Below are 22588 nucleotides of genomic sequence, written 5' to 3'. Positions count from 1 at the left end.
AACTTTTTTTTTTTAGATGCATCTATTTAAAGATTTTTCATCCAGGAGCCAGGCTCACGCTTGCCACTCATGTCAGTTTCCTGTGGCTGAAATATTGTATTGTATATTATGAGAAATCTTGCCTTATGCACAAAACTACTTACCTGTAGAGATCTTTTTTTGGTTGTTTCTGAAATTATATTTTAAGAGTAACTCTTGACAAATTGTCTATTTAATTTGCACACATGCTTTTGTTGTTGAATACCTATGTAGTTGCTGAAAGTAGCTGGTCATGCCTTTGCACCTGCTGTGAGGATTGCGAAACTCTTTACAAACAGAACAGTCACTGCTGTTTGTAAAGAGCAGTGTGTGTGCTGAAGTGGTCCCAGATATAATCCGGGAAACACTGGACTTCTATGCTCCTTTAAAAATGTTGCTGCATTCCTCAAATGATGAACTTCAGATGGAACAATAACACTACATGTCCTGAAAACTTCAAACAGCTGTAGACATATCAACAGCCCCCCTTGACATCCTTCAACAATGCTGACTAGCAAAAATCAGATCTTAATCCACCTCGTGCCAACTCTGACTCTCAAGTATTATTGTCTTAATCTCAGTATAACTGCAGAGAGATCATAAATAGCAATAGATTTACACGTGGTCTAATCAGCAGATGAAATTAACTCATTGAGAGTAAAAGAAGAAGAAAAAAATCCAACTAAATCTGGTATTATCCTAATGTAAAGAAATCTGTTAATAGGCCAATGAGAGGTAAGTGTGTCTGACTTCTGTAACATAACTGGTTCTTATTGTAGATTTACAGTACTGTGCAAAAGTCTGGAGCCCTTCTTATTTCATTATATTTTTCTAGGAAAATACGTGTAGTTAAAAAAGCAAGCAAACATCAGTGAAAATACAATATTTGAGGACAAACATAGTTTATACAATTCTAACAAGCTTGAAAATCAATATTTGGTGTGACCACCTTTACTCTTCAGCAACTGGGTGTCTTAGGTAAGCTGTCCTGTACTTTCTTTAAGTAACTCCAGGAATTGTTCTCCAGGGGTCTTGAAGGAGATTCAAAGCTCTTCTTTGGATGCTGCCTGCATTTGTTCTGCTCTCTGTCAAGATGATCCCACACTGCTTCTGGAAGCTGAGGAGGCCAATCCATGGCTGATAGTGTTCAATTGTGTCTTTTTTAACCAGGTAAGCATTTACTGCATCTGCGCAGTGTGTTTGGGATTACTGCCATGTTGAAGCTGTTGCTAGTCAGATACTTTCTAGATAATTTTGCATGGCAGATCAAAATTTGATGGTCCTTTTCTGTGTTCATAATTCCATCAATCTCCAACACCACTGGCTGAAATACCAAACCATGACAGAACCTTGTCTTATATGCATAAAGACAACTAGTGCACAAGTCAACTTGAAAAAAAAAAATACAATAAAGTATGACTCCTTGGAAGAAGCAGCCAGCCCGGAAATGGGTATTATCAATTATCTTCTGTGGATTAAAACACATGGCATATGTGCTATCTATCCAAAATAAGATGTTTACTATAATGCAAAAAAAAATCCCCAAACATTGCTGCTCATTGATTTATTTTTCTTTAATACTTACTGGGGAACAGCCAAACTCCTTAGGCGGATTAATTCTGTTTGGGTGTTTGTGATGCTGCTTTGGTTTTGGGAAGGAACAACAGCTGGAACAGCTTCAAAGCCTGCCCACACAAGTCACAATAATAGTCTCAATAATAAGCACGCAGAGAGTATTTAAAACATTTATTTGTATCATCACAGAGCACAAGTGAAAGACTGAAATCAGTGGGCAAAAATGGCTGTTACAGTAGCTCATCTAGAAATCCTCATTCATTCACGATAACGTGTTGCATCTGCGACACAAAACAGGATTGCCAATATCAAGTCTCCTTTCAAAAGGCTTACAGCGTTTACAGATAGACCTTCAAAGATAATAAAGTAATATAAAACATATATTTTTTAAAAATCTATTAAACACTATTATTTTCTGTGCAGTATAAATTTTGTGGGTTTTTTTTAGTCTTGTATATTCACAATCCAAATATCAATCCAGTCACTTACTGCAGAGCTGAGCGACAGGACAACTGTTAACACTTTTTCAAGTTAACGGGGTAGCCCAGCTAAACATTTCCATATATGAACATTTGCACCAATCAGAATTTCAATGCCTCACTGTTCTCCAGCAAGCTGGTTTTGTAAATTGAGATGGTCAGAGCTACTTAAATCTTTATCGGTCTCTTTGTAGCAGGTAACATAAAGACAGTTTCAGACAAGTTTCAAACTTTTAGGTGTTACCTGAAAAGATAATCCCCGCTTTAGAGTTGCTGGTTCTCCATCTTGTACCAGGCAAAACATAGCAATACTGCAACCTTTTGGGCTTCTTTTTGCATATCCTTGTGATGTAGTCCTTAAAATTTTAAGTACAGTTTGTACCTCTTTTACACATTATAGCTGTTTGCGTATGGTGAGCAGTCAAAGTGCATACCTTAATATTCTTGAGAAGAACATTGACTTCTTTTTGAGGCTTTTGGGGTAAAATGCCACGATATGTGTTCTTGTAATAATTATGTATTCGTGTGGTGACAGCCCTGCATGGTCCATCATTTACCCACAGGGTTTGCTATGTGAACAAGGCAAGTGTGCAATGCAAAACAGCAGATATACTAAAATAAACAATCTGTGCTAAAACTACATGATGTCTCCGCCCTACAGTCTGTCAGTGGAGAAGAAACCATCAGCCGGGACACTTTCAGTTAAGATACATAGTTTAAAAAGAGTTGTTGGGATTTCACTTCACAATGACCACTGATGTGTTGTGGATGGATTCCATAACAGCAGCCAGGCGACTGCACAGGTCGTAGGCCTGGGTGACGTGGACTTTGGGTGGGTCTTTAAGCACTACTGTGTCAGTTGAACCGTCCAGAACTCTGGGAAGCAACTCGCCGAGCTTCACCTGCAATGACTCTGAACACAAAGGAAGAGCAGCAGAAGTGAGCGACTTAGTTTATTGTTGATTTTCTTTATTGCAGTTTTGTTTCAATTTAAGGTTTAAATTTTAATTAGCTAGCAGCATTACTGGTATAGAATTAAATGTATGTGTGTAATTACAGCAAAATGTTGTCTAAGGGTGCACCTACACTATTGAGTATGCAAACTTTATACTGTATTGACTCAATATAAGCCTTTATGCCTCTGTCCCACATTCCTTTTAATTTAAATGTATTTCAAACTCTCAGAATAAGGGATCCTCATCTACTGTATACACATAAAATATTTATTCAAGATGCACCAACATGCTGACTTAAAGTAATTTGATTACATGTGAATTTTCCATATAATTTTGTTACATAAGTCATAATGTAAAATTTAATGGAATCTGGTCAAATGAAATTTACTTTACTGGTATACATCCAGTTTATATCAAGCACATTTTCCTCAGTGATGAATTATTTGAAAAAATAAACCCTTTCTTTCATATATGTCAGTTGCATTTAACTGAAAATTAATGATTTGTGTTTATTGAAAGTTAAAAAATAATTGAGTGTATTTTGACATTTTTGATGCAAACCCTACAGCAACCTAAAAGCATCCTAAAAGTCGGTATTGCAGAAAATGCACAAAACCATGGCAGCAAGCCACCTTATATATTTATTTCTTTTTGAGCTGCTGTAATTAAAACTTCTAGCTCATCATATGAGACATCATGTATACAGCTATAAGAATAATAGAGCTGGACGGTACAGACTGATGTACAATCTAAACTTACGATCCATGTCTCGGCCCAGGCAGCAGCACCAGTGGCTGCGGATGGCCTCCATTGCATCTCGGTCTTCCTGGGGTAAAGTCGAGTCCCGGTTCATCAGGTGAAGGCAGGGGATGACGGCTTCATCCATGATGGCAATACCCTCTTCTACTTTGGCCTCCTCACCGCTGCAAAATAGCTGCGATGCGCTCTCATTTAGTGCCTGTGTGGTGGATGACAGGACATATGTACAAACCCTGTTCTGAAAATGCTAGGATGCTGTGTAAAGTGTAAAAAAAAACAGAATACAATGATTTGCACATGTTATCACCCTATATTTTAATCACAAGCACCGGAACCACTGTGTAGCCCTCTCAACTCCTTTTAACAGCAGTCTGTAAACATCTGGGATCTCAGGAAAACAGCTGCTGAACTTTTGGGAATGTTGTCTCATTTTTGTCTAATAGAGGATTCTAGCTGCTCAACAGTCCTGAGCTTCCTTGTTTTATCTTATTCATTTGATTATGCTTATGAAATGTTTTCAGCTGTTTTAAGGTCTGGACTGCAGGGCATGAAGCCATGCTGTTGTAATAGATTCAGCATGCGGTTTAGCATTGTCTTGCCGAAATATTCAAGGTCTTTCCTGAAAAAACTGTCATCTAGATGGGAGCACAAGTTGTTCTAGAACCTGTATATATCTTTAAGCACTAATGGAGCCTTTCCATATGTGTAAGCTGCCAATTCCATAGGCACTAATGCAGGCTTTTTAAACTGAGTGCTGATGATAAGTCGGATAAACCCTTTCCTCTTTTGTCCAGAGGATGCAGCGTCCATGACCACGGAGCAGTTTTCCACTTTTGCTCAGTCCGTTTTAAATGAGCTGTGACCCAGAGAAAACATCAGCCTTTCTGGATCATGTTCATATATGGCTTCCTCTTTGCGTGACAGAGCTTTAACCTGCATTTGCAGATAATATGGGGAACTGTATTCACAGACACCAGTTTCAGGAAGTCTTCCTGAGCTCATGCAGTGATTTCCATAACAGAATCAGGCCTGATTTTATTATAGTGCTGCCTGAGGGCCTGAAAATCACAGGCATTCAGATTTTTCCAAATTTTAGAACCTTTTCATGATATTTCACGAGTCATATTTCACGAGTCTTTGCAATTTTACATGGAGGAACATTATTCTGAAATTTTTCCACAATTGGCAGACACATTTTCTTTTTGAAGATTGGTGAACCTCTGTCTGCTTTACTTATGAGAAACGCTGCCTGACTAGTTACCCAATCATGTAACTGACCTGTTGCCAGTTAACCTAAGTAGTGAAAATTGTTCCTCCAGCGGTTTCTTTTTAGCACCACTCACACCAGTTGCCTTGGTCCCAACTTTTTTGAGACGTGTTGCTGCCATCAAATTCAAAATGAGGTTGATACTAAACTATTTTAAATGTAGGGCATTTTAAAAGTAAAGGTTCGAGAGACACAATCAAAAGCTGCAAAACAGCAATTAAAGAACCGTCGTTTCCAAGTCAATATACTTTATAAAATTCAATACATTGGAGAACAAATCTACTCCTGCTCTAATACTGTCCGACTAGATTTTATACAGGCTGTAATGGGAAACTAAACCAAGCGCAGCTTATCAAAACATTTCCTCTCCTAAATGTGGCCCTCTTGGCCAGTCAGTCCTTCTATCGACATTTTTGGTACAGAGAAATATATTTTAGAAAATGTCAGGGGGACATGGATCACTCCCAGAGGATGGATTCTAATGATCTGCAAACATCTTATTTTAAGCAAACCAAAACCTCTTATTTTTAGATAATTTTTCTTTATTGATATTTCAGACTTTATAGAGAAGAATCGAGCTCAGCGATCTATCTGCAATTCGACGGAGTGGAAAATAGTCCTACTCACAGTGAGACACTTCCTCCTGTAAACAGCAATGAGAGACTTGTCCACACCACGTTTCTCTCCGTTTCGCAGCAGGGTGCTGTTGGTCTCGTAGGCGTGGGCCAAGTAATTCAGTGCATCACGCATCCTGCAGTACGCAAAGGCAACAACTGCTGTCATATTACACAAAAAATACACTTTTTGTAAAAAAAGAAATGGTTATTTCCCACACAATGTAATCAAAATGTAAGCAAAATATTTAGTTTTATGATCTGAAAACATATGAAAAGTATTTAAAATGAGGGTCCCCATGCTTTTAGAAATTGTTTCGTGTTATGTTACTCTAGAGTTATAGTATTCAAGGATATAGATATCTGAACTGTACTATCATTAACTATTCTTTGGTATGTATATCCTGGCTTTAAATGAGTGCATCTTTACTCTGTGTAAAGAATTCATAACTTAATAGGCAGTGTCAAAAGGATCAGTGATGTGTGAGATTTTTTATGTGTAACGCACGAATGAGCACAAACAACCATATATTAATCTGGAAAAATGTGGTCAGACACATGCTGATCGGGTAGGGTTGTGCTGAATATTCGACACCTACTTCCTGTGCTGGTAATGCTCCAGCCCAGTCAACAGATAGACAAAGACCGTCCTGAACAGCCTGTAATCGTCATGCCACTGCTGTGAGAGAGCAAACAGAAATATCACCATCACGTAATTCCCTCTTTTACACTCCTCCTATTTTTTCCACTTGACAGTATTTGAATAAAAACTTCTATTTTGTAGAAAAAAAGAAAAGAAAAAAAAAGAAGTAAAATCAGACTGTTAGAGGCTGCACAGATATAAAGACATAGAGAATATGTCATTTAATCAAAGACAAGTTTGGTGTTAGGTTTATGCTATATTCTTGATATAAGAAACAGTTTATTACTGCAGTCTGTGATTGGTGTCTTCACCATCCCAGCTGTCTTCCCATGCTGGACATAGTTCTCATTCCAGTGTGAACAAATGTCACTGGGTTTACATGCTCCCTACTGGAATGTCAACCACGCAGACCCAAATAAACACAGATTAGGGATTTAATATACTGAACACAAACAAACTTCCTTCATAAAGCTGAGATAGCCATGTAATAATATTTTTATAAACGCAAAATATTTTATAAAACTGACATTTGAGAGCAGTGCAGGGTGTCTATTTTTACTTTTGGATTTTTAGCCTTTTATTGCTATTAAAGGCAAGAATGAGGTGATTTGGCCACAAATCTGTTAACAGAGCCACTAATTTTCCACAGATGCTCAGCAGTGGAACAAAAATTCAACCCAGTGAAGCTACTTAACAGATGTCTGCCCCTGTTCTGTTTTGGGGGCAAGTCTCAGCTGCTGTTACAGATCACTGCCATATTGCATCATGGACCTAATGACATTTTTTCATCAAATATCTGTTTGAAAATTATACTAATTTCTTTATTTGCATATTTATGATGTTTTCCCTGCATAAAAAAAATCAAACATTTTATCCGTTCAGCCTAGAGACGGTACCATGTATTCTTCCATGTCCATGTCTTCTGGCTTAATGAGACGAAGTTTGGCCCGGGCTTCCCTCATGATACTGATGGCTCTGTAAGTACCAAAAATGATAAATGAAGTTTAACAGCAAATGCATGGAAAGGAGAAGATACTGTAAAGTTACAGCTCTGAACTCTGGACACTAGATGGCACAATATGCATGCTATATATTCTACTGTATTTTTAGTTACCATTCTGCTTTCCAGCCACAGTATTACACTCCTATTCCTGTATATACACACACGCTACAACCTTGAAATGCCTCTGTTCTATGTTAGTTCATTTATAAACTTTTTTATTTGGGGTAATCTAGGACAAAATTCATCTGTGTTACAATTATTTTGGCCACTCAAGGACTGTGTGCACCTCTCATCAAAACTGAGGTTGCGGTCAGTAAACTGCTCAAGCAGCGTCCTCTCAATGACACGCTTGGGTGCCTTGTTCTGGAAGAAGTAGACCAGAGCGTGCTGCAGACGTGCATCCTCCTGTGGTGTGGTCTCCTCTTCAGAGAGCTCATACAAGCGCGAATACTCTTCATGGAAAGCCTGAAAGAACCACGGGAAATTTTAATGTTTTTAATGCTTTATTTAATTAATTGTACACTTTAAGGCCTCAGTGTGACTTATACAAGGACCGCACATTTCACAAGTTAAAGTATTTTCTTTGTTGTTTAAAATCTAGGAAATATGGGGATTTCATCATGACTTTAGTGACAAAGTTAAAATACAGATCTTGCTATTGATGTTAATCTTTTTAAATATGAAACACTGTGCTTCATAGAAGTTCTTTATCAAATACAGAAAGAATACTTCAAGAGGCTTCTCACCCTGCAAAGTGAATCTTGCTTCCCGAGCTTATTGCAAGAGAACCTCCAGTTTAGGATAAAAGGAATTCCTTCAGGGATTAACATCTACCGAAAAAGTCCCATAAAATGCGCATTTTTGTTTTTGAGTGGATTTTTAATAAAACTGTCTCGCAGAGAGATAAAAACTGCAATTAGAGCACGGGTTGATCCAAGGACAGTTTATGAGTATCTGGGTCTAAATCAGGTCAAATCAGTCATACAGCTTTTACAGATTTTTTGCAATTTAGAGTTGATGTGTGATTAAAAGAACATCAATATCCCAAACAAAAAATACCTTGATGAGGCCAGCCTCAGGACCCTCCTTATCAAAAATTTGTCTGGCCTTGGCTATGGCTAGAATGACACCCTGCATAGCTGGAGTTAGCATCATCTGGGAAATGACATGACAATGTAGAGAAAAAAGAGAATGATTATACCATGAAATGACAGATAATTAGTCCAAAGGGTAAACAAAGAAAAAACATATGACACATATGATATATGACTCAAAACCTATTGTATCTCTTTAAATCTCATCAACGTTTACATTAACCCTGCATTTGATCATTTAGCTTATATTTGTGTCCACTGACTAGGAAAGCTATCAGCTGCAGGTATGTATTTATAACTGCTTAAATCACACTCCATTAAGACATTAGGCCTTACCTCTTCATTGTATCCGTCAGCATCCGCCCTCACCATGATCCGGCCCACATTGGGGATCTCCACTTCTGAGACCTCATTCTCAGTCTGTCGTGGTCTGGCTGGAACCTCCTGCTGCTGCTGCTGCTCCTGATTGCTTTGCTCTGCGATAGGTTCAGGAGCCTCTCCAGAAGCCTGGGGCTCTTCTTCAGTTTCAGAGACGAGGCCGGCCACCTCTGGGTCATCCTTCTCTACGTGGATGTCAGATGGTGTCTGATCGCAAAGCTCTACATCAGGGCCAGGGATCTGACAGAGAAAGTTTTCAGATAGAACACGTTAGTATATACTCTCTTATATCAGCGTATGCTTTCACAGCTTTTGGGGGTCTTGTCAGCATACCAGTAAGCTCTGGAAGTCTAGTACCTGGCTTGAACAGTGTGTCTCAAAGTGCTAATTTACAGTACTTTGCAATTCTAACAACAAATGTATTCAATGAGAAACATGGTGAGAAATATTGTGATTCAGAATAGTTATCTGCATTCAACAGAAGCGGGTTATCTGGGTCAGCAAAAACAGTTATGTTTATATTATGATCACAACAAAAAGTGCAAAAATTACTTCAAATAACTACTTGTTATCTGTACACTAATCTAAATAGGTCTCTAAATAAGCTCTACATAAGTCCTGAAGGGTCATCACCATGCTAACTGGGGAAATCTGATCGCTGACCCAGATGGACGCACTTTATTTTTGTGGCCTAGAATTTCTGACCCATATTCAACATGGTAGGGTAGGGAATGATAGGGTGAGGTGTCGTGTACTTGTTCACCTGATTCTGCGGCTCCTTCTCCTCTGAATCAGAGCTCTGGCTGACCCCCGTGGTGTCAGTGACTGTTGGAGTGCTGGTATCACCTGGCTGGCAGCCAGGGCCCTCTGGTGGTGGGGGAGATAAATCTGTTTGCGCTAAGGTCAAAAAAGAAAGACAGGCTTTGACTCTTCATGTGTCTTTTGAAAAGAAGAAGTGCTAAATATATAATTAGATTACTGGATATATTCTAATCTCATCTGGTATTAGAGACCCCACCTAGAAGGTCTGAGCAATGATACAGTCTATTCGTCCAGCCTGAGGGCAGACTTCTGTCTAGAGTTAAGAAAGCTCTGCAGTAACAAGTGTTCATTACATTTTTGATGGGCTCTTGTTACACAGCCAATAAAACTACATTGGAGGGAGGTGATTTTGTTGGAGAGAAAGTGATAACTGACACCTGCTTAATTGGACAAAGAAGTGCAATCAACTAGTTCAATATTTCATGTAGAATTAGATTTTCTTCTATTGAGAATTGCTTATCCTTGCTAATTATATTTTGGGTCCATACAATTTTTAAATACAATGTCTACTGCTGTTTTGGGCTCCTTAGGCTAAAGCTTGAACAGATATATAATACTTTGTGTTTTAATCTGCTTCTTAAGTCTCATCCTGTATATATTGTGCTCCTGAAGGAGGTTCAAGATTTGATTGAACTGGCTTAGTTGCCCTGGTGTGAACATAATTACAATGACTACATGTTTCATATACATCTCCACATTATCTAGAGTGGTGATGAAATATTTTATGTCATTCTCACTTTTTCAGGCATCACTACAGACCTTCTGGCTCTTTTCTGAGATCAGGTTCTGGCTCTTTCTCTGCTTCTTGGTCTGGCTGTGGCTCTGGAGCAACTCCTTCATCCACCTCTTCAGTAGTGGATCCTGACTGGGGTGCTGGCTCAACAGGTGACTGCTGTATGTTATCCAGACTGGGACTTGTGGGCTCTGCAGAGGCGGTGGACTCTTCCTGCGGGGTTGCTGTCTGGCAGAACTGCTCCTCCCATTCGCTGAGCTCCTGCTGGAACCAGCGGTTATCTTCGTGGACAAAGCGCCTGAGGATGGGTGGCAGAGAGTCCATGCCATGGAGCACCTGGCCCGTCTCATCATCTGTGTCTTCTGGGTGGGATGTAAGACATTTTAGTTAGGAAATTAACTGTCATTTATTATCATTTTAATGCCTTTCAAGTAATACCATTTGAATTCATGCATATTAATATCCATTGTACAAATAGGTATTTCAATATGCTACTATACTTAAAATGTTTGCATAGAAAAATGTTTATGCGTTTCTAGTTTCTAGTATCTAGCCACTACTTCACTACTGGGTGAACTCCATATAATTTATACATAAATTGTTTTCATTTCAGTTTCCTTTATCTTTACTGAATCTCACTACATGAGTCCAAGTTACAGGAAAAAACATATTTTTTGCTCCTTAACGTTGCTTAGCACTTACATAAGTACATACATAAGTGATGCTGTCTATCTAGTGATGTGTCCCCTCATATAAAAGGTCTTGAATATTTTAAAGACCTCAGAGTACCGTATCACCCCAACAGACTCACTCAGCAGTTCACAGACTGCTGGCTTGTGGTTACTACAGTATTTATAGGTAGAATAGTCACTCTTCTGCGGAACCAGCTTCCAGTTTAGTTTCAGGAGACAGACACCCTCTCTACTTTTGAGATTAGGCTCAAAACTTTCCTAAGGTTATAGTTAGGGCTGGATCAGGTGACTTTAAAAAAACATCTTTTAGTTACACTACAACAGACCTTTGCTGCTGGGGGACTTGCAATGAAGCACAGAGTGTTCTTTCTTCTTTAATAACCATTCTTTCACTCTCCTTTCACTCTACATGTATTTATGCACACTCACAGCATCTCTTGTCCTGTCTCCCCCTCCTCTCACCTCTAGCCCCTCTCTAAGCCTGGTTGTGCCCAAGGTTTCTTACTGTTAAAAGGGAGTTTTTCCTTCCCACTGTCGCCAAGTGCTTGTATCCATCATCTTACAATATAAAGCGCCTTGGGGCGACTATTGTCGTGATTCGAGCTATTTAAAACTGAACTGAATTGAATACTGGAATGAGGAATTCTTGACAAACCATTTTTATAATGATATGCTGAGCATTTTGTTTCATAAATACAGTGTGAATTTTAAATTTACTTGAATTTGGCAAATGAAATGTACTAGTTTGGTATACATTTATAAATCTATAAAATCTCAAATAAATCCTGGCTAATAAACAAAGTGATAAACCTTTGTTTTAAAAATAAATATATTTCAGTTGAATTGACTTGAATGGTACACCTCCGCTTGTCAGCTAGTATGTTGATGCTTTGGTTTCTGCTCAGGTGTTTGATAGCATTCCTCTCTTGAATATTAAGGTTGGACAAAGGAATCTTTGCACTGGAGAGAGCAGCTGAAACCTCTGAACTGCCTCTTTGCATCAAGTAAACGGAGAACGCTCTGCAAAAATTGCTTTCATTCCTCTCATTTCCTCTTAAAAATAAAATAACTGAAAGGTAGGTGTACCTGTGATGAGCTGAGGTAGCCTGTCGTCAATGTACATTAGGCAGTAGGCACTTGCGTTGGTCATGCCTCCAAAGGAGTCTCGCTCCAGCTCATCCCACGATGACTCAGTGACACTTATGTCATTGTACTTCAGCCAGCGCTGGTTAGCATGGTCATAGATGTAAGCCCAGTAATGACCAGCTGATGCCTGGCCTTCATGGACAAGCACTGCATGGAGTCTGTAGGGGGCCTAAGAGTCACACGAGAGACATAGAGAAAGAACACTGGAATCCAGCTTCCCAACTTAATATCAGCTGTTCGCCATGAACTGCAACATTACTTTCAGTTGACCTGTTCTTATTTGTGTCCTGTTGTCCTGTTTACATGACACTATTTTCTGTTTCTCTGTAGATATCAGTAAAGTTTAATCTAATCTCAGCTCATTCACTTTCTACAGCTGCAGATGTAAAATATGTAATTGAATTGCTAAATTAGGTGAGTGTGCAGGCCTTACCTGGCAGAGACTGTTGTCTGAGTACATGCCCTCGAGCGTCTGAGTGAGCCTGTCAATGCTGGCCTTTAGTTCTGGCAAACAAGCAAAAAATAAACACAGACCCTGAAAGGAAATGATTTTCACAACTGTTGGAACAAAAATAAGTCAATCTGAATAATACTAATTTGCATGCTTGCATAGCTGTCCTACATTTTATATGATATGTGCCATAATGGGGAAGTTGAGAGAGCCGGCCAAATGTCTATCACCCGTATTCAAAGAAATATGACTCATCTTGACATTTAACATATTCTGATGTATTGTCTGCGCCTGAATGAGTCACAGTCAGCAGAAGAACATTGGCTCTATTTTTGTGCAGGTGCACAGCTCTGTGCCAGTACACTTTTTGTTCTTTACTCACCTGCAGCACTTATATTTAATGAAATGTATTTTATTCCACTGAAGATGGCGAATAAGTGTAGCAGACCAAGTGTCATTGGAAACCGTGGGGCTCATTGCAATTTCACTGTCAAGGCTACCCACATTAATGCATCATCATCATCTGCTGTATCCAGTTTGGCAGCAGTTTTATTGAAGCATATCTTTAAGCACAGTGTTTTTATTACTGGGTGTTCAAGTGAGTTTATATAATGTGGAATATGCCAGACAAGGTAAAAAACCCAAGGAGATTTATGACCCCACTCTACTCTATGCATGTTTGGGTTTTATACTATGCAGCTTGATTGTTTTGGTTTACTCACTCTGAACTTATCAACCCTCAAGCAAGGCACCAAAAGACAAATCGTTTGCAGCTTAACAACTGAAAACACAACACAAAGAAAGCTGAAGGATGTTATGATTTCATATGATGCTTACAAAGCAATATAAGTAAATCTTTAAGGTAATATCAATGTGGGTATAAAAAGAGAATTATCATTAGCATACCATTTATGTCATTCTCAACTTCAGTCCTCCAACGCTGAAGACAGGTTTTAGCAAAGTGCAGCTCTTCTTCTGTGATGCTGTGGGGGGCAGGGTGTGGTGGGCAGTCAATAGGTTGTCTGCACTGAGTGAAGGGCTTGTATATGGGGGTCCTCTGGCAACTGGAAACACTGGAACCCAGGCTCTCTGATGAAACTGATTCTCCGGGATCACTAAAGAAGGCAAGAACAACGACACAGCAGTTACAAGCATGTCAGGATTTCCCATTTAAAGAGACGACTGTGTGGAACCACACTAACTGAGAATAAATTAAATCTATTAAAAGATGATTTCATTTTCGAGATCCCACTTGTGGCCTCGGTGAGTATAATGCTGTTGCTCTATACAAGAAGAGTAGAGTTGAAAAAGGTAAACACCTGCTTTCTTTGGCAATGGCTTCACTGAGGGGGGCACTTGGAGGAGTCGGTGACGATGCGGCCTGTCTCGAGTCTTCAGCTGGGGAAACGCTAGTCGGCTTGGTGGTAGCAAACTCCAGCACAAACTGGAGCATGTCAGCTAGAGGGTACTTTGTAGGTCCAGAGCCATAGTTTTTATAACTGTGAGTAAAGAAAGCAGATAATTAGATGGAGATTTGACCTTAAAAAAAAGAAAGGATAAAACTTACCACTCAAGTTTCTGTTGAAGGACTGCCAGTTGCTCCTTTAGTTTCTTTACTTCTCCTCTCCTCTCATGGGTCTGCTCAATGTTTTTGTGAAGATATCTGTAACCACAAAAACAAGAAGATTCCTACAATTAAAAATGTGGCAAAGTTATATTTAAATATTTACACCATACACACATCATAAAATACCAATGGAATAAAGTTGGATGACCATTTTGGTGGAAATGACCGCGGCCTAAGTTATCAACAAGCCTAGTCTGGAACCATCCCCCTCTGTTTTAAACTCACCTGTCCATATAAATGATTTGAGGAAACTCCAGTTTCTTATGTATCTTCTCAGGGCGCCCAAGCTGGGTGTTGAATTCAAATCTCGAAAGTTCAAATGTCAAGACTGGTGGTAGCTTTTTGAACCATCTCTGAAAACATGAATAAATAAAGAGTTTCTTAGCAGATCATTAAATTTCACAAACTCTAGCCGAGCGTGCTGCACAAAGAGAGATTCAATTTTAAGTTGATCAAATTCTTCACCTCACGTCCAGATGTGACATGATGCTCTGAATGAACCGACTCAATCTCCTTCTCTACCATAGCACCTTCTAAGCATTCATCAAGATTGTTGAAGCCATTGACTTGCAGGGGGTACTGGCCAAACTGCTCAATATTATATACCATCTTACCTGAGAAAAAAATCACATAGATACCAGGGGATGACTGAAAATCATAGACAACACCAATAAAAAGACCAAACTCATACCCTCGTGTCTTCTTTCTGTCACAAAGGTACCATAGAAGAGCTGGACCATGGGGTTATGTTGTTTATCTTCTGCATTTCTAAAAGTAAAACATGGCATTATTTTAAATTAATTTAGCAAGCAGTAGTGCACTAAAGATGACAATGACAAAACACGCTGGGTGCCATCAGCTTAAAACGTACTTTCCACTGGCAGCCAGCTGAAATGCATCCTCGAGCCAGTCAAGCAGTTTGTGGGAAAACTCACTGACATCCTAAAAGGGACACATTTCAAAAAGGGCAATTTACTTGTCTGAGTCATTTATTTAATTGTCTTTCTGTTATGTGCTTTTTCTGTACTCTGTCTCTGATGTATAAAGACCTAATGAAGGGCTGTCTAAGAACTAAAGGGACTGCTGAGCATTAGTATGTGCTGAATCTACATAAACATATAAACAACAAATGGGAAGGTTAAATATTATTACATTTACGAGACAATCTTCACTGAAAGTTAGATAAAGAAAAAGTCTTTTAGCTCTTAATTAAAATCTTAATAAAAGATCAACTTGTTTCAGTATCATCTCATGGTCTTCCCCAGTGAATGGAGCTTGTCTAAGTGTATGACCACCTGTTGCATGACCACTGGGAAGTCTTAAACCAAGACTAAATGATGACCAGGAGTGCATAGCACTACCTCTGGCATGCTGAACACTTGAACTCAGTCAGCCACATTAGCTAAATCTTCAGCTGATTCCCTTCTGTGAATTTTACCGGGGAATAAAAGAGTCTCAAATTGGCATCCTATTTAAACAGTTTCAGCCTGCTTATAATCTCACCGTCCGCTTCATTAGGTACACCTTGCCAGTGCTGGAATGAACCTTATAGTGCCCTCATAACTGCCTTAATTATTATGGCATAGATTCAACAAGGTGCTGGAAATGACATGAAGTTGCTGCACATTTGTAGACTGCACAACCGTGACGAGCCATCTCCTGTTTAGTCACATCACAAAGGTGCTCTATTGGATTGATATCTGGTGAATGTGGAGCCCAAATGAGTACAGTGAACTCATTGTCATGTCACAAAACGAGTCTGAGATGATCTGAGCTTTGTGGCATGGTGCGTTATTCTGCTGGAAATAGCTATCAGATGATGGGTACACTGTGGTCTACAGGGATCGGCATGGTTGGCAACATGTGATAGGCTGAGGCATTTAAACAATGCTCAGTTGGTACTATGGGCCCAAATGCGCCAAGAAAATATCCACCACACCATTACAACACCACCACTGACCTGAACCATTGAGTCGAGGCAGGGTGGATCTGTGCTTTCATGTTGTTTACACCAAATTTTGACCCCATTATCCAAATGTTGCAGCAGAAATCAAGAGTCAGCTGACCAGGCAACATCTTCTATTGTCCAGTTTTGGTGAGTGCATAAAAACTGTGGCCTCAGTTTCCTGTTCTTAGCTGACAGAGGTCACACCTGGTGTTAGCATATTGTGCATTCAGAGATGCTCTTCTGCATATATTGGTTGTAACTCGGTATGACGTTATTTGAGTTTTGCCTTCCTATCAGCTTGAAACAGTCCTCCTGAATTCACCCAGAGATCAGCCCCTTTCTTTAATGCCTGCTCTTTTCACTTAAGCAGTCTTGTTGCTGCTCTCCCTATAGACTTTGCAAATCTGCAGGTAGAAGGATTGGAAGGTCCCAGCCTAAAATTCATAATTATTACAGATGAAGTAACAAACCTCTTTTAACTAAAGTGGCCCTGACAGAACTGGGCTAAGAGCAGGTCAGGGCAAACACGGACTGCATGTAAATTTAATGGATTCAGTGCAAAACCCAGATAATGATGCCTGCCGTCTGCTGATCCTATTACAATGGACACTAAAAAAAAAGTTTGTGGGCAGACTTGCTCTGGAAAATTATGGCTGGTTTCTGTCATGGTGGTTTAGAAGAGTTAAAACATCATAAATCCTTCAAAGACACAAATAAAATATTCAGCTGGAAAATAGAAAAAATAAAGAAAATGAGTCTGAGAAGGACAGCAGCTGAAAAATAGAGAGACTACTGACCATTAAAGCCTACATGTCCCTGTAGTTAATGAGAAACAATGAGGCAGTGGCTACAAATTTCAGAGAAACCAGAAGTCTGAAGTGCCCTGCAGAAAAGGTGCTGACAGATGTGCTCTGGTTACTGTATCTGAGAGAGGAACACCTCAGCTTTATCAGCAAGTCAGAGAGTATTAAAAGCAGGTGCGGAGTTAGGTTGTTCCTTAAAAAGACAAATACTGTACATATCTTGTACCTGTTGGGCCTCATTGGTCCTGAAGGCATCACGCAATAACTCCACAGCAGCAGAAGGATCCACAAACCTGCGGGTAGAGCCCACCATGAGGGCAAACAGGCAGCGCAGCTCCTGCATGAAGGCTATGTTCCTCTTGTCCTGTTAACGTAAACTCATCAACTTCATCACCCTTATATCACAGCGGCAAAGTAAGAAGAGTTATGTGTTATCCTGTTCTGTATATACTCGTGACAGTAGCTTACTTACTGAATGGCTTTTACACTTCTCCAGTATTTTCTCAGACAGATGGTAGTTGAGAACCAGTCTCCTGAACACAGGCAGGTGGAAGAGTGACTGTAACAAGACAGCATAACAAGGCACATAAATCCAGCCATCCACTGAAGGTTGGATATGGGAGATTACCAGATGGCAGATCATCGCTACAGCAGAACATTTATTGTAACTTGGTTGAGGAGAAAATGTGGACATATGTTTACAAATATGTTGCTTGATTAACAAAGAACACTGCTAATGTTCTGCCACTGACATTTAGCTTGCTGTTTGGAAATTTGCATGCGAGTGTTAAGTAGATTAAGTATTCACACATCAAACAACCATCACAATAACTGAAAGGTGAGGCTAATGACATCAGTTCTATTTTTTTAATGCAATGTTCTGCAGGGAAAAATAGTTGCTTGGGAATGGCTTGAGGAATACATGAGGCACAGGCAACGACCAAGCATCCAAACTTCCAAAGCATCAACTGCGAAAACCACAAAGAGCAACCAAAGTCCTGTATCCATGCCACAACGGGTCAGAGATATTTTGGTGGTTAAATAATTGGTGGAAGGTTTTGATGTTGTGGCTGATCTGCATATGAATACTGTGGTGTAGTTTCACCTGGATTCAAAAATGTAGGCTAAAATAGGCCAACATCCTCTGTTTTTTTGTTATTCTTTTTTCTTCACATACAGTGTTGCGAAAGAGTACCTGCTCCCTTCCTAATCTCTTATTTGTGGACATTTTTCACACTTACATGTTTCAGATCATGAAAAAAACTAGATAAAGATAACCTGGGCAAACACAAAATAAAGTTTAACATGATGAGTATATTTATTAAGGGGAAAAAAGCTATCCAACCCTATGTGAAAAAGTAACTGCCCCCTACAGCTAATAACTGCTTGTGCCACCCTTGGCAACAAGAACTGTAATCAAGTGTTTGTGATAACTGGCAATGAGTCTTTCATATCACTGTGGAGGAATTTTGGCCCACTCTTCTCTCCAGAATTGCTTTAATTCAGCTACATTGGAGGGTTTTTGAGGATGAACAGCCTGATGCCAACAGATGCCAACAGACTTAATAAACTGATCCGTAAGGCCAGCAATGTTGTGGGGATGGAGCTGGACTCCCTCAAGGTGGTGTCGGAGAGGCGGATGCTGTCCAAGATAAAGACAATGTTGGATAACACCTCCCACCCACTCCATGACATGTTGGTCAGTCACAGGAGCTCGTTCAGTGAGAGACTGAGATTACCGAAAAGCACCACTGAACGACACAGAAAATCATTCCTGCCTGTGGCCATCTCCCTGTACAACGCATCCACTTAACACACTGTTTGCTGCTACAACTACACATGTTTCTTTTCCAAATATTTATTTATAAGTGACTTATGTATGTATGTATGTATATATATGTATATATTGTACTATTCTTAGTTAGCGTATTGTCTGTCTTGTCTTAATGTTGGTTTAAAATGGAGCACTGTAACAAAAAATAATTTCCCCCAGGGATCAATAAAGTATTCTGATTCTGATTCTGATTCTGATTAACCCTTTAAAGCCTGAACCCTGAAATTATTGCCAAAAAATAATAATAAAAGACACATAAATTGGCTACATTCCGTATTTTATGGGTGCAATTTATTACTTAAAAATGTATTGAGCTATTTATTTAGGTTTTTTCGGGGGGGAAAACGTTACATTGATGATGTAAAACAGGGGTGGGGGAAACTCCAGGCCACAAAGGCCGCTGTCCTGCAGGTTTTAGATATTACCCTGGGTCAACACATCTGAATCAAATCACTAGTTCATTACCATCTGAAACATGTAAGTGTGACAAATATGCAAAAGACTAAGAAGTCAGCAAGTCGGAAAATAAGGTTTTATAACGGTATATGTCAATAGCTTAATATATTTACAGCCAGGAACAAACCCCATATCAATTTGTCATAAGATACCTATGTTTCTCAGGATAAACTAAATGCATTAATACTAATCTTATGTGTCATGTGCAGGGCTGATGGGAGCTTATAAGCACTTCTGAGTATCAAGATATGCATTTACATTTCAGAGGGAAATTCAATTACGGTTTATCTCAGTTTTACTGCAATTTAGTCCACAAAGGATAATTGAAGAAATATGAGCTGACAACTGAGTCACGTGGTCACTCAGCCTCAATCTGATAGCATAAAAATTTTCTAGGGGAGACGACGAGTCAAGCTCTGTTGAATCTACAACAGCTCAGTTGTAAAACAAGGAAGTGACTCTGGTACAATAAACAGAGAAAAAAAGGTATGATCTGAACGCCTTTTGTATTCTAACAATACGGCCTTATTTCCCCCATTTCAATTTCCAGATAAAGGCCCGTCATATGCGGGTGGGACTTCTTAACAGATATGGAAGCATATCTGAGTTTAACAGAGAGAAACAATCACAGTCTCTTCTGTTTACTTTATACTCAGGCTGCCACCGCTCACTCCGTCCTATTTAATTATCAATATAGCTGGTGTATCTCAGTTAGGGTTCTGGTTTCTGCCGAGCTACCTGATAGGCCTGGAAAAGTTAAGTTAGCTGGAATGGACTTATAATAGAATTAAGAGCTCAGATTAATACTGTATGCTCAAGCTCACCGGGAAGATGTTTAACTTTATTAGCAAGATAGAGGGTTGATGAAAAGGTGAGATAGAAGGGAGATTCTTGTGTAGCTGAACAGGTTCTGCTTTCGCTTTAAAAAGATGTCTGTACTGTACATTTTAACCCAGTGTGGTCAAATTTTACCATGGAAAAACTAGGTGACAGATATTGCTGAAAGCAAAACAGACATGTGATGATTGACACTGGATCAAGAGAAGTTAGAAATCTTTGAAAGGAAACTCCAAGTCTATAAATGTTTGTTGAACTAAGTGCAAGAGCTATTTAGGTCTTGGGAGCAACAGAGGCGAGACTGTTAGAACAGGTGGAGATCGGTGATGAGTTTCATGCAACAGAATACATGCTAGGTGTCGCTATGTTTTCTGAATATGAATTTGAATACTTTTGTGGTCAAGTGTCATATGGGTCTAACATCGACATGTGTTATATATACACTACATTAAAAATACAACACTAATTTATGTTAGTGGGTATCAGGGTTATTACAGTCAACTAAAATTAAACTTAAAACTGTTTACTGCTTAAGCTATTACAGCTTGGCTGATGAGGCTTTGATGGCCTTGTTTTTGAGTCGATAGATGTCTACAAGATTGTGAGTCAGCTGCTTTCAAAAAAGTAGTGTTTTTATTGTAATACCTGAACTGATTTTGCTAAATCTTGCCTCTGACATATGCCCTTTATACAATGATAATTAAAAAGACTGAAACTCAAAATGCTTTCACCCAAAAATGAACCAAGAAAATCAATTTAGGAAACTAAATGAAACAACTTAAAACAAAAAGTAAAAAAAATAAAAAATAAATTAAAACACTTGTGACTGCTAATGCTAACCCTCAACCTCCTAATTCCTCCTCAAATTGGTGGTAAATATCTGTTATAAGTCAACAGATTCCCTATTATGTTTTGCATATTTGTTCTTCCATATGTTTTTTACTTGTCTTAAATACTTAAATTTTAAGATAGTTATTTTATAAGGAATTTTAAGTAAGTCTGTTACAGACAAGTCAATTAAAGTATTACATCCATTTGCTTAAATTCACATGGATCTCATTCTATATCAACATATTCAGGACGTTTATGGCATTACAATGTCATGTGTTCCTATTTGATCATATTTATGATTGAGGGTTTTTTTTTTTCATTCTAAATAAATTACACTATTTTACAAGCAATAATAGATTTTAGCAACATTTTGATTGTTTAGTATCTCTCTGTGAAGCATGATAGGGGTTATATTTATGGACATTTGTTGTTATTAATCTGACCTCTGTAACCAAAATGCTCCTTTTTCATCTTATTATTTGTTAGGTGAAAAAAGCTCCTTGTCCTCACCTGGATAACAGCACTGAACCAGCAGGTGTTTCCTACATTACGAATGCCCACAGGCCAATCTTCCTGACGGATCCACTCTGCAGGGCTACACATTTCACTCTGGACTTCACATCTCTTCCTCTTTATTCTCGCAGCATTCTCCTCTGCACTGGCTTCCAGAGCCCTGCACAACATCAGTTTACCACTTTAAAATGGTTATCTGACAACGCTATTGAACACAGGTTAACTCATTCCCAGTGTTATGGGTTAGGGTTAGTTTAATGTAATCTTTATAAGTAAAATCACCCCAAAAAGATTTGTAGAAAAACATTAAATGTACATCAAGAGGAGCAAATGAGTCTAACAGGTAATCAGTATTGTGGGAATTATGAGCATCAACATGCTTATACATTAAATCCAGCATTTGAAATGAAGAACAGCTCATGGTGAATGAACTATGCTGAAGTAACTGCCCTATTCATCTGCTCACATCTCAGTGGCAAAAGAGCTGCAATGCAAAACGCGGGCCTGTTACTGGAAGCAACTCCAGGTTCAGTGTTAAAACTGCAGCTCCCAAGCTGCACACAGTTTACCCAAGGACACTTGGGTAAACTGTGTGGGGTACTGCTGGACCAAAACCGCCATAACTACCCATTTTCAGTGTAAACTGAAACACTGCATGGGATGAAACGTTAAGAAATCTGAGGTTCCCCAAAGACATGGAGCTAAATCATCTTAGGGCCATCTATGATTGGATAAATGAAATCTCCTCTTCATCAAAAGTCAATGAATCACCATTACGATAATTAGTTAAGGTCTTTGATAGATGGTTATCATCTGAAAGAAATTTCATTTCAATCCATCCAGCATGGCTAGAGAGAAAGTGTAGTCAGACACTTAAAGTTCTTTGCTATTTTATCTACTTTTGATCTCAGATTAACTGCTAGACCACACTGTTTTGTGTGTTTTTGCTCCGTGTGAACTGTCAGCTGTCAGCAGTGACCTTTGCTGAGAGTGTAACACTCACACAGCCAAGATAATAGTTGTGGCATCCATGGCCATTTAGTAGCCTGAGAGGAAAAACACTCATGCCGCTAACATTTTAATTTTCATAGTTCTCTCTATTGAAATTA

At 39.0% G+C, this 22588-nt stretch overlaps 1 protein-coding gene across 3 annotated transcripts in view; it reads right to left on the bottom strand.

The window, feature by feature from the left end:
* Positions 1-1749: 1749 nt before the first annotated feature.
* usp28 (ubiquitin specific peptidase 28) overlaps positions 1750-22588 on the bottom strand; it is a 26061-nt gene continuing 5222 nt past the window's right edge. For 2 of the 3 annotated variants that reach the window (XM_082549396.1, XM_082549397.1), the window contains exons 5-26: positions 21477-21639; positions 17481-17567; positions 17235-17372; positions 15129-15199; positions 14949-15025; positions 14723-14871; positions 14483-14610; positions 14198-14293; positions 13950-14129; positions 13537-13745; positions 12613-12683; positions 12120-12348; positions 10368-10703; positions 9550-9683; positions 8745-9026; positions 8374-8469; positions 7601-7779; positions 7208-7286; positions 6268-6347; positions 5682-5805; positions 3788-3986; positions 1750-2985 (exon numbers count right to left, since the gene is read on the bottom strand). In XM_082549396.1, coding sequence (XP_082405522.1) covers positions 2810-2985; positions 3788-3986; positions 5682-5805; positions 6268-6347; positions 7208-7286; positions 7601-7779; positions 8374-8469; positions 8745-9026; positions 9550-9683; positions 10368-10703; positions 12120-12348; positions 12613-12683; positions 13537-13745; positions 13950-14129; positions 14198-14293; positions 14483-14610; positions 14723-14871; positions 14949-15025; positions 15129-15199; positions 17235-17372; positions 17481-17567; positions 21477-21639 — 3283 coding nt within the window. In that variant the 3' untranslated portion in view covers positions 1750-2809. The remainder of the gene's footprint in view (positions 2986-3787; positions 3987-5681; positions 5806-6267; positions 6348-7207; positions 7287-7600; positions 7780-8373; positions 8470-8744; positions 9027-9549; positions 9684-10367; positions 10704-12119; positions 12349-12612; positions 12684-13536; positions 13746-13949; positions 14130-14197; positions 14294-14482; positions 14611-14722; positions 14872-14948; positions 15026-15128; positions 15200-17234; positions 17373-17480; positions 17568-21476; positions 21640-22588) is intronic. The other variant, XM_082549398.1, reaches the window with a different exon arrangement.

Source organism: Aulonocara stuartgranti (assembly GCF_965226115.1).
Source record: "Aulonocara stuartgranti genome assembly, chromosome: 10".
NCBI classification, from domain to species: domain Eukaryota; kingdom Metazoa; phylum Chordata; class Actinopteri; order Cichliformes; family Cichlidae; genus Aulonocara; species Aulonocara stuartgranti.
This window is presented reverse-complemented; position numbering and strand designations above follow the sequence as displayed.